Below are 12440 nucleotides of genomic sequence, written 5' to 3' on the forward strand. Positions count from 1 at the left end.
TTTCTTCTTCAATATATAGACCCTTAAAATGGGAGGTAATAATTCTACAAATTAATTTACAACTTTACATCTCATGGTAGAAGCAAAACCAGAATGCCTACAGATTTACTAGGTGTGTAACAGCCACTTGCATCATAGGTATATTTCTTGTTAAATTGTGATATTATCTTTCATGTATTTGATTATGGATAGCAGTTAATTTTAAAAGACTGATCAAATATATTCAATATCTACTTACAAATGACCCTTTGAGGTAGAAAGTTGCTCTTTGAGGTGTCACGCTGTAATGAGGCAGTGGAGGCCTGATACATTGAGAGTGATTATGAGTCTGAAGGAAAAAAATGTAGCAGAAGGAACACACATTACTGGAATGCGTCCAATGGAAATGCTAATGAAAATCATACATAATAAATTGAAATTGAAAAATCAGCATAGGATCCATTTGCTACTATTTATTTCACTGTTAACTTAATGATAATTGCAATTATACTAGATAATTTTATTATTTATTAATTGTATTATTAGCAAACATCATCTATCTTGACCTGTGCAAAGCATTCAACACTGTCCTGCAGGGCATTCTGGTTTCTAAGCTGGAAGGATACAGATTTGATGGATGGACGGATCACTCATTGGATAAGGAACTGGCTGTATGGTCGCACCCAAAGAGCTGTGATCAGTGGCTCAGTGTCCAAATGGAAATGTGTGACAAGGGGTGTTCCTCAAGGGTCTGTACTCAGACCAGTGATGTGTAACATCTTTGTCGGTGACACAGACAGTGGAATGAAGAGCACTCTCAGCAAGCTTGCTGACAACACCAAACTGTGTGAAGCCAACACACTGGAGGGAAGGGATGCCATCCAGATGGACCTGGACAGGCTGAAGAAGTGGACTTGTACAAACTGCATGAGGTTCAATAAGGCCAATTGCAAGGCTCTGCACATGGGTCGAAGCAATCCCGTGGACAAACACATGTTGGGAAAAGATTGAGGGAAGCCCTGAGGAGAAGGACTTGGGGGTGATGGTGGACCAGAAGCTCAACATGAGCCATCATGTGCACTTCAAGCCCAGAAAGCCAAACGGGTCCTGGGCTGTATCAAAAGAAGCACAGACAGACAGTCAAGGGAGATGATTCTCCCCCTCTACTCTGTTCTTGAGAGACCCCACCTGGAGTCCTGTGTCCAGTTCTGGAGTCCCCAACATAAGAAGGACACAGAGCTCCTTGAAAGTGTTCAGAGGAGAGCCACAAAAGTGATCAGAGGGCTGGAGCACCTCCCCAGTTAAGACAGGGTGAGGAAGTTGAGGTTGTTCAGCCTAGACAAGAGGAGGCTCCAAGCTTTCCAGTATCTGAAGGGGGCCTACAAGAAAGCTGGAGTGAGAATTTTTGCACAGGTGTGTAGCAAGAGAACAAGGGCAATGGTTTAAAACTTGAAGAAGAGAGATTTAGGTTAGACATTAGGAAGAAAATTCTTTCCTGTGAGGGTGGCGAGACACTGGAACAGACTGCCCAAATAAGCTGTGGATGTTCCCAACCTGGAAGTATTCAAGGCCACGTTGGACAGGACTTTGAGCAATGTGGTCAAGTGGGAGATGTCCCTGCCCATGGCAGCAGGGTTGGAACTAGATGATCTTTAAAGTCCCATCCAACTCAAACCAATCTATGATTATGATTTTAAATTGCTGCTTTAAAAAAAAACAATTTAATTTCCTCCCGGAGTGTGTCATCAAATTAAAGCTAATTTATAATGTAAAGAGAGATACACATTTGTTTCCAGAGAGATTCAACTAGCTAGTCAAAGTTTAGACAGAAACAAGGACCTCTAGAGGTCTCAACAACAACACTACAAGTATTAAAAGACACATTCATGGATACTGAATGAAATAAATCAAAGCAGATTCTCTATAACAAAACAGTTACTTATTCTTTCTGGTTCATTGGAATTGCTGATGCACATACCATAGTTTCAATGATGATGGTAAGGTTTCCTAGGCCATCTGTCAAAGCTACAAAACTACCACCTCCTTCTAAATGTCCATCCACTTGCAAGTAAGACCAGCCTGGCTGAGTAAATTGTGTTGTGTGTGCTAAATCAGAAGAGAACAAAAATAAAAATAAATTAAGTCATAATAAAAAATAATTCAATTTGTAGTACAAATTATTTTTATCATACATTCTTACAGAATCAAAATTTGATTTGGGGAAGAAAGTAATGGAACTTCCAAAGCACATGCTACCTATACAAGAAGAAATATCAAAGAATTAAACTAAGGAACAACTAAAAACATCAGCTCTGTGGCAGAGAAAACTGTTAAAAACAGCAATTACCTGATACAGGAAGGAAAAAACTACTACACCACTATGTAAGTCAGTCGTGTACATTCAATATGAATATTGATGTATTTTAAATTTTCCAAAATCTATTTTTTTTCAAACTAAAATATCTGAGCCACAGAAAGCATAGACGGGCATCAATATGAGGAATAACTAAGTAAGGTTTTCAACATGTAAGAGAGTAACAAAGAAGAATATGATCTAGATCATGAAAATCCAAAGCAGTATGGGAACAGGAATAACTGCTCAGTTGTTCTGAACTGTTCATGTGGTATTATGGCCATTTTTTTTAAAGCTTTTATATATATAGGTAACAAGCAGAGGAATAAAAATGAAAGCATTTGCTTTGTGCCTTCTTTATGGCATTGCACATGCCTACCTGCTCTACTGAACTGTGCAAAGATGGTAAAATACTGCAGGAGTACAGGGTAGCCAGTGGATCCATATGTCCATAGACACTATGAGAACATATTCCTCTTTCCCTGAGCACAAGGAAATGCTGACTCACAGAATCCAAGAAACTCAAGCAAGACAAGAATACAGAGGTTCTTTGTTCAGTATTCTCAAACTGAGAGGCATCATATCTATTTAAGGATTTTTTAAAAATTAAATAAATAAATAAGAGGGAGAAAAACTAAAAAAATACACTAAACTTTACTGACTCTTCAGATCAAAATATAATTATTTTAATAGTTACAGCTATAAAAGGCAGTAGTTTACTCATTTCTGCGGTATCTAACAGTCAAATATTAAGACTGCCCTTACTATTTTATCTTCCTGCTTCCTACAGAAAGGAGATTTTCCTTCTTTTTTCACAAAACTCATGTAATCTGGTACTATATACACATTTTAAACAAAAATAGTCTAAAGAAATAAAAGTCTCAAAAAAACACAGTTGTGGGCTGTGTCAGATCACAACATTTTACCTACAAAATTTTTACCTGTAATCCATATAGGAGCTTCTACTTTGTAATGGCCACTCCATGGCTCTTGTGCTGTCATTAATCCGCACCGACCAAAGGGCAACTCTTCATAGTAACTGGCCACCAAGTTCCATGCAATGGTTCTGGGAAAAAAACCAGGTTTGGTTACTCCATTCAGAGAGACAGCATGAGATGAATGTAGTAAAAGAATCTGTTCTTCTCTATTCTGCAGCATACAATGAGAGGAAGTTATAGGTAAAAAAATCAAAACAGTATTTCCAGCTAGCGAAGGAAAAAGAAGAATAGAACAAATCAACTTCAGGTTTTGAGAACTTCTCACAAAACCTAGACACAATCACTGGCTGTATCACCATAACAAGTTGCACATTAAAGGAAATGTGCCCTGAGTTAAAGACTCTCTTCATATTTACTTTTCTTCCTGTTTTGAATGGGGAAAAAAATAAGTTCAAGGCTCACAGCTTTTTTTGTGGGGATTATTTTTTTTGGTTTGGTTTGGTTTGGTTTTTGGGTTGAACACCATAAGTAAGGAAGAATAGTTTAATAAAGCAGTTACGTAGAAAGCAAAAGTTGTCATGCTGCTCTGCTGCTGCACACAGAGAAGTGTGAAGGCCTCCTGTTCTGAAGTCATTGTCATAGATTTACCACACTGTATATGCATTTCAGCAGAGATCCCAAAATCCTATGAAGTTGCTCATAAACAACTCGAGTTTACAACTTGCTCACATCAAACTTGTTCTGCAGAACTTCAAATTTAGAGGTGTGTAGCAAAGTCAAGTTCAAAGGAAATTAGTTTAGCAGGAAGATAAGCTGTCTTTTATCAGAAAGGCTCTACTTTTAATATAAAAGACAAGATAACATCAATATTGGATAGATGGACTTCATATTCCACAATAATTTCTGAACAGAATATGAAGGACTGGCTGTCAGGTTGCTAAAAAAATGGGGCATATACAATTATAAAGGGCGTGGAAGGGGAAAAAAAAAGACCCCGAAGTAAGATATTAAGCATATAGTAGTTAAGAGAGAAGTGGAATGCTAAAGAATTCATATAGGAAACATTCAAACATTCATCTGTTAGAAAAATTTAGCTTGCAGCAAAGGAGACAGAAGATGCATAGAAAATGTATGACTATTGAAATTTCTAAAAGCTTTGAACAATTCTGCTTACATCTTGATGCCTACATTTACTTTAATCAGACTTTTTTTTTTCTTCAGATTAGTATTTACTGCACTAAAACATCAAAGTATGTTTTCTATTCTCTTCTAAACCCACGAGTTATTTAATTTCCCAATAACAGAGCAGCTTTCTTCCAGATTTGTTTGGAAAGAAAATGTGCAGAAAACAGTAAATATATGAAAAGGTCACAGCAAGGTTTAAAATGCACTCTGAGAACATTGTATAGAAAAACTAGATAATGAAACGATACCTACTTTTACTTGAAAACAAACAACCTGATTAAGACTTTAAGAAAAATCAGCTTCATTGCTATGTTCCTCCAGTGCCTCATGTTGCTACTTCTAAGAACATTCTGTTTCTGACAAACATCAGAGTCTCAAAGGATCTGAACTGAACTTAATAAACCACTGGATACTGTGGAACAGTAACTTAATACATTAGAACTTGAGGGACTACTACCCCAAAAAGAGGTAAAGGCCATAGACTTCATATCTTACTATGTTTGAATTCAGATCAATGGTGGAAAGCTTCAGCTTCCATTTCCCTGCCGTACACAGAGGATGGTGCATTATACAGTTCTTGACAGAATTCTTATGTATGGAGTAGTGACTGAGAGCCACACTGCACAGCACTTACGAGGTCATGTTCCCATTCACGTAGTTTTGGTTCAGGATCCGAGCCCAGCAGCCTGCTCCTACTTCATCATTAAAAGTACTGTAATCTTCTGAAGACCACAGTTTCTTCTTGGTTAATAAAGCATTTGGCACCGTTTTTGTTCCAGGATAGTGAGCCCTACAGAGTATTTTAAAAGGAAAGAAATTTCACAAAATGAAAAAACAAAGCTTGGAAGTACAAACAGCAGCTATGATTCACCTCCTCCAAACTGAAAACCGAACTTTCTTCAGAATAATTCCAATAGCATAGAAGAAAATTAAATGAGAGACCAATATAATATTCTGTAGATTTTTGTATTTGCATTGGTATAGGATTATTTTTTCTAATACATGCCAGCATCTAAGTATATCTATCTTTAAATACATTGTTCACTTTCTGCTGCCTGATAAAGATTTATCCTGAAATTGAGCTTGAAGATTTTCATAACTGCAATGTGTTAAATACAGAAAATATACACTACCCTGTAGCATCAAGTGTGAGATACAGTACTAGGCATTATTCTATGAACCTAACTGCATGAATGTCTTAGGACCTGAACATGAACCTGAATAATTTAGCAGTTTTTTTAATGAGTATCTTAGTGAGGCCTTACAAAGAAGGATACAACTAAGGAGCATGCAACTTCTATAGCTTGGGTTGGAAGGGACCTTAAAGTCCAATCTAGTTCCATCCTCCCTGCTATGGGGAGAGACATCTCCCACTACACCAGGTTGCTCAAAGCCCCAGTGGTGGCCTTGAACACTTCCAAGGCAGGGCCATCCACAACTTCCCTGGGAACCTGTTCCAGTATCTCAACACCCTCACACTAACAAATTTCTTCCTAATTTCCAACCTAAATTAGACTCCTCCAGTCTGAAACAATTACGCCTTGTCCTGTCACTACACGCCCTCATCAAAAGACCCTTTCAGCTTTCCTGCAGGCCTCCTTCAGGTACTTCTACAAGGTCTTCCAAGAAGCCTTCTCTTCTCCAGGCTGAACTATCCCCACTCTCTCAGATTGTCTTCATAGGAGAGGTCTGATCAGTCCTCTGATCATAGAGCATTGAATCTCCAATGGGAAAAAAAAGAAAAAACCCAACACAAAAAAAAATTAACATACAGTTGCCAGTGTGGGGCAGCTAAACTAAATCAGATACATTAAGAAAGTAACATTAAGAAAAGTTCTACTTAGGGATTGCAAATATTGCTTTGTACAATTGCCCACAGTGAATTCTTTTGAATAACTTAGTTAAAAACCAGGCAAGCAAAAAACTTTGTGTTAATTTTTGTTTTACATTCAGTAAATGGCCCAAAGGAGAGGAACAAGAAAATCAGGATAGAAATAGCAGGTTTGTCCATCATTTTTCTCTTGTGATACAGTACAAGGATGTAAAAAAAAATTTAAAAAAGATCAGCCTCCATAATACACTACAGTTTAGAGTTGTAGAAAAGCACTGCCTACTAAAACCTAAAAATCTAGTTCTCAAAAAAAGTTTCAAAAAACCCAGAAATCCTCAATCACCAACACAGTCTTACTTCTCAATCTGTGTCAGCACACAGGTCTGGAAGGAACTGGGGACAGTTTATATCCCCACTACTACAGGCACTACAGCATGACTGCATCATGGAGTGATGTCACTACATCACCTGGGTTTTCTTGTTAACTTGGCCTTAATTATGTCTAACAAGTTTCTTTAAAGGGTTGCATTTTATGTGACACATTCAGCCAAGTGTGTGTTTAGAACAGATCTAGTTAAGAACATCCATGCTTCTAACCAGCAGGACTGAATTGCCACCAAACAGCACACAAAATTTACATTAGGTAAAAATAAAAGTTGTTACTCCTAAAACTCTCTGACTTTTTATAAACACTTCCTATTTTCTTTCAATTAGCAGCAGGAAGTAGGGGAAGGGAGCAAATTTTCAACATGTAGAAACAGAATAGCTTGGGCTCTAACTGCAAAAATCTAACTGGTCTAACCATATTACAAACATGTAGAGCATCCAGACTACTATTATGATTAATTATGGAATTTGCAAGCCTATCACTGAAAAATCTGGACTACATTGTAGCTCTTGAAAACAAAACACATTCAAAGTAGGAGTAATACTTGTTCATCATGAGTTGTATTTCATTCCTCTGGTGAAATTGATGCAACTGCAATAGCTCTGAAAATCTGTTTGGAAATAGCACATTATAAAAACTTTGGTGACCTGAATTATTCCTGTGTGGGTGATCATCTTTTAATAGTTTTACAGTGTCTCTGCAGGACTCCATCTAATCTCTAGCCATTACAGATGAAGCCTGGATACAAACACTGTTGCAGCAGCTTAACTCATCTCTCATCCAGCTCATCTAATGAGAGATCTCACAGATCAGAAATTAGATCACCAAGTCCAAAACCGATTTAATGTACATTCATGAAAAATTCTAGCTATTTGAAATACTTTTCAAACAAAAAAGAAAGCCAACAGTTGGGGTTATTTTTAAAAGATACATGATGAGATGTCCACCTCTAAATGGCTGGCAGCCAATTCATTGTTCATTACACAAGAGATTATTTCATCTCCCTGCTAAGATTGCATCATAGTAGGGACTTATTTCTTATGTTTGCAAGGAGTCAAGTAACTACAGCCAAGGAGACAGAGTAAAACAGTTGAGCCTCAGGAACTGACTCTTGTCAGGTACTTGTAGGTGCAAAAAAATCGAAAGCAACTATGCTTACTATGTTGGGATCATGGTAACTAGAGTAGACCTGCAGATGGTCACAGTGAGTTCACAACGGTTTTCATTTGTTGATCCACACATGATCCAAGGTACCTGTTATCTGGAGGGAATACTTAATTTCTATACCTTCTATGGATCAGATATAAAAGCTGAATGAAAGACTCACTCTGAAGCAAGAAACAGACACATTTGAAACAATGATTGGGTCAGGCAAGCTTATGAAACCTAATTAAAATTTAGAGCCATTGGAGGAAGAAAAAAAAAAAAGTCCTACACACTTTTACATCAAATTCAGTCTACTACTTTTGCAAAATATTAGCATCATATGATGAAACACAGAACTAGAAAACAAGTCAGCTGGTTGCACACTTCCCAAACATAATCTTCACAACAAAGCAAAATGGGAACAAAGAATCAAGACATTGCAGCTAAAAAAAAGAATCATAGTCCAAATTAATTTCTGGATCACACACATTTCTGTAACAGACCAGTGGAAGCCAGTAACATAAAGGCTGTATACAAAGCTGAAAAGCTGAAGCACTTTTTACATACCAAATATAGGAAGAAAAACAATCAGAATAAACAGGGTTGTCCAAAAGACCTTAATTCATCAAAAGTGCAACTGATGTCAACAGCAATCTTCCACATGACAGGAGATTGATGATTTGATCAAAGGGTTGAGGCTATAAGCAGTACAAGAGTTCAGGTGATTTGATGTTGGTTAGTAAGGAAAGATCACAGTATCAATCCATTCATTGCAGGTAAGAGTGCAGAGAGGATAAGCTTTGGATGTGCTTGTTAAAAATAAATAAGATAAAGACAAACTATGAACAAACCATGAAGGAAGGAAAAAAAGAGAGAACCCCCTACCCAATCACATCGACCACTTCATGGAGCTCAGAGTCAAGCAGCAAGACAAAGGAAATGGGCTCCCACAGTCTGTCGCTGGCTATGATCCTCACCTGCTGCAGACCATGCTTATCCAGTGTGTACCTCAACAGCTTGGAAAAAATAGGAGAGCAAAGAACAGAGAGAATGGACAAATAAAAATATGTTTTTCAAACTGTCAAAAATTTATACTGGGAAAGGCAGCATCCTCCTCAGCACTATTTGAACATATTTCAAAACCAAATCATGTTGAATTCTTGCTTGTACAACTTGGACAGCAACTGTTACAAAATGTAATAGATTGTCAAGCATGAAGAGCCTTCAAAATAGGACACCTTCTTCCTCTATCATGCCAAACCCTGACCATACATGACAAAAGGAAAAATTAAAAACATTTGGTTCTTAATTTTGCACACACAAAAGACTGCAAATAAAGACAAAGCATATCACATTTCATGCAAGACACTATTTGCAGATCAGCCACTTGGATGTTCCAATGCTGAAGGTTAGGTTACAAACACCACATTTAGGACAACTGAACTATGACTTACAAAGCTTGTGAAAGCACAGTAAACAATTAAGGAGTTGATTCTTCCTATTCTTCCTACTTGTAAGCTATTTCAGTTTAACAGTGAAGCAACACAAATTACATCAGCCCTTCCTAAGCACAACCAACAAAAGAAATGAGAAAAACACCAGACAAATAAAAACCTTATTACTTAGCATTTTATTTCAACTTTTAAAATTGCAACCACTCTACACTCCTCTAGAGATGTTTTAAGGCCTGGAGTCAATGAAAAAGATCTAAAATGTCACATAAGACCCAAGTCTAACAATGCAGCTTCTTGAAGTCCAAAGGTCTCCTAACCAGTGTTTGTTTTACTCTGTAAATTCAGATAACATCAGATGTCTAATCTCATTCAAATCAGTCTGCATATTTCTACCACATACCATCTTCTCTAACAAGGAACACTACCTGCAGGAAATAGTGCTGCAAGATTTTTTTCCACAGATGAGAATCTGAACTAGATTACATGTCTGATGATAGCCTGAAGCGTCAACATAACTTGCTCGAGAACCTTAAGACCTTTGAACACATTATCAGTATTACTTCTGCTTTGTATTTTCCTGTTACCTCTCCCATTAGAACAAGGCAGTATTTGATTTTCAGACTTAGCATTCGTATAAATGCTAAAGTTTTTAACAGTTAGGGGAGGATCCTGTTGAGCCCATCTTCAAGGAGGATGTGCGAAAATACAGATATATCCAGCCTCAGCAGAGGAAGGCTATCAAAGCAAGTCTTCCTGGAAGGCATTTTCAAGCAGAAGAAGAGTAAGCACATGACTGGGAATGGCAGCATGGATTTAACAGGGACAAACCATGCCTGACAAACACAACTGCTTTTTTACTGCAAGATGAATACCTGTGCATTCAAAGTGAAACCAACAGATGTCATATACCTTAACTTCAGCAAAGTCTCCCACCAAGGTGAACAGAAAACAACTGATGCCTTTAATAAAACTCAAAGTTCACATTTTGCTTTGCTTGCACACACAGCTTTTTTCACCTTCACCCTTATCATTCTTCCCCACACATCCTCTCTGAGGAAGAGTGAGTGAGTGGCTGTGTGGTGCTGAACTGCCTGCCAAGGTTAACCCACAACAATGGTTATATCCTGAAAAGGAGAGTTGTGATTTAGAGGGAACTTACGGACTGGAAAAAACAGGCTGACAGGAACCTCACCAAGTTCAACAGATACAGATAGAAAGTCTTAAATCTGGAACAGAATAATCCCTTCCAATAAAAGGTTGTGGACTGATCAAAAACTCAGATAAGCATAAGAACTTTAAAAAAAAAAAAAAAAAAAAAGACATAAATATGGTCAAATGGAATAATTTGTCCAGAGGGATTGAGGATATATTAAAACAGAACAAGCCTCAGCACCATGAAATAACCGCACCTGCTTCACGCAGGGCAGTTCAATCAGATGACCCTCTGCAAACCAAGTTAGTCAATAATTCTAATTACAGATTCTATCTTCAGAAATAAGACATTAAAAAAAAAGCAAACTGTTCTGGAAGTAAAATCCATTGGTTTTAATTGAGAGTAAACGTATCTTAAGATCAGTAATATAAAACCGTAAGTAGGTAGCTAGCTTGTGCTTTGAACTAAGTAACACAAAAATCCTGTTTAAAATTATGACAAAAGCATCATGATCCAAAATCATATTAATCCAGAAGATAGTATTTTCTAGAATGAAATCTCTTCCTATCATCTTAGCATAGTCTTTGACAAGTCAGTTTATCTTTTTCTCTTAGAGCAAATATTTTCTGCCTCAGAAAGAACAAATTGCAGTGAGCTCAACTTGTTCTTCCTGTTGAACCAAGAGAGCATTCCTGGCTCATATGACTAATGACTCCTAAAGTTTCAACAGTTTTAACTATGAAAATCAACAGAACACAAACCCCTTTTATAAAAGCCATGGTCATTGACAAGTAGCTCTTAAAATACACCGCCCGTCTCCTTTTTCATTAAGAATTACCATGACTTCATTTTTTTTTTTTTTAAATGACAGACAGTAAGTGACACAAGAAAAAGAGAAACTTAATGGCAGCAGTTTTTTCTGCTATTTTATCAGTGTATTAGAAAAGACTTATGCTGCATCAATGAGAAATAAACCATTATTTGTTCTTTCTGGTAAATAAAAACTGATAAAGGTAGATAATTTTTCCATTATCCAACATACAATTACTGTCCACCAATTCAAGTCTAATTGTGTATTAGCACACAGGCCTTTAAGAAAGAACATGCCAAAGAGAACTAGACTTTGTTAAACACAGCAAACAAAATCCATGTCTAACACAAAGATGTAGTACTAAAACATAATACATTCTGGGAGAAAAGTAGTATGAATATATAGCACACATCAGAATAACATGGGAAGACTGCAGTGAAGATGGTCCTGCAAACAGCATAAGGAAGTATAATATAATATAGTTTAAGACTTCAGCTAACTATATTACAGATTTTTCTTTTACATTTTCAAGCACTTTATGAAGACTGGTCAGGTAAGTTTAGCAGCACATAAAAGTTCTCCTTTTCCTCTTCTAACATAATTCCTTTTTTCATTAGCAAATATTGCAACTCATTGGTATGAAAGAGTGACAAGCAATATGTTAAGGAAGATGACTTCTTCAGCCATTGAAACACATTAAATGGTAACAGATCAGTAGCTTTCACTCTAAAGAAAAATAGGAAGTCCTCTACCTTTTCAACCACAAGTCAAAAGACAGCAAATACAGAGGGGAAAAAACAAACACAGAAACTTAGCCTTAAATCTACCTCAGATATGGTAATTTAGACAGGGATAAAGTTCCACAGGGAGCAATAGTATAAAGCTAAAAAGTTAACTGATGCAACAGAGAGAGGAAAGAAACAAAGAAAATTACAGGAAACACAAAGAAAGGGAAAGGTCAGTTAATTTTTCTGGATGGATGGCAAAGGAATCAATTCAATTTTCCGATAATTTCTAAATAAAACAATACAAATTTAATCTCAGGGTTCCGTTCCACAGCTGAAGTACTAAGAAGTCATAGATAGAGCTATACTTTAAAAGAGATTACAGAGCAATGTACAGGGAAGGATTTATGAGAAAAAAACTTTACTACTTGAGCAAACAGATAGACTAGCACATTTTGCAAACTAAACACTGTTATC

At 36.8% G+C, this 12440-nt stretch overlaps 2 protein-coding genes across 2 annotated transcripts in view; one reads left to right on the top strand and one right to left on the bottom strand.

The window, feature by feature from the left end:
- ZC3H14 (zinc finger CCCH-type containing 14) overlaps window positions 1–12440 on the top strand; it is a 977341-nt gene that overhangs the window by 687245 nt on the left and 277656 nt on the right. The gene's annotated exons all lie outside the window — the stretch shown is intronic.
- GALC (galactosylceramidase) overlaps window positions 1–12440 on the bottom strand; it is a 34061-nt gene that overhangs the window by 6912 nt on the left and 14709 nt on the right. The window contains 5 exon segments of the mRNA XM_030452366.1: window positions 239–328; window positions 1958–2085; window positions 3274–3398; window positions 5090–5245; window positions 8706–8836. Of these exon segments, the coding sequence (XP_030308226.1) occupies window positions 239–328; window positions 1958–2085; window positions 3274–3398; window positions 5090–5245; window positions 8706–8836 (630 nt within the window).

Source organism: Calypte anna, chromosome 5A (assembly GCF_003957555.1).
Source record: "Calypte anna isolate BGI_N300 chromosome 5A, bCalAnn1_v1.p, whole genome shotgun sequence".
Taxonomy (NCBI): Eukaryota; Metazoa; Chordata; class Aves; order Apodiformes; family Trochilidae; genus Calypte; species Calypte anna.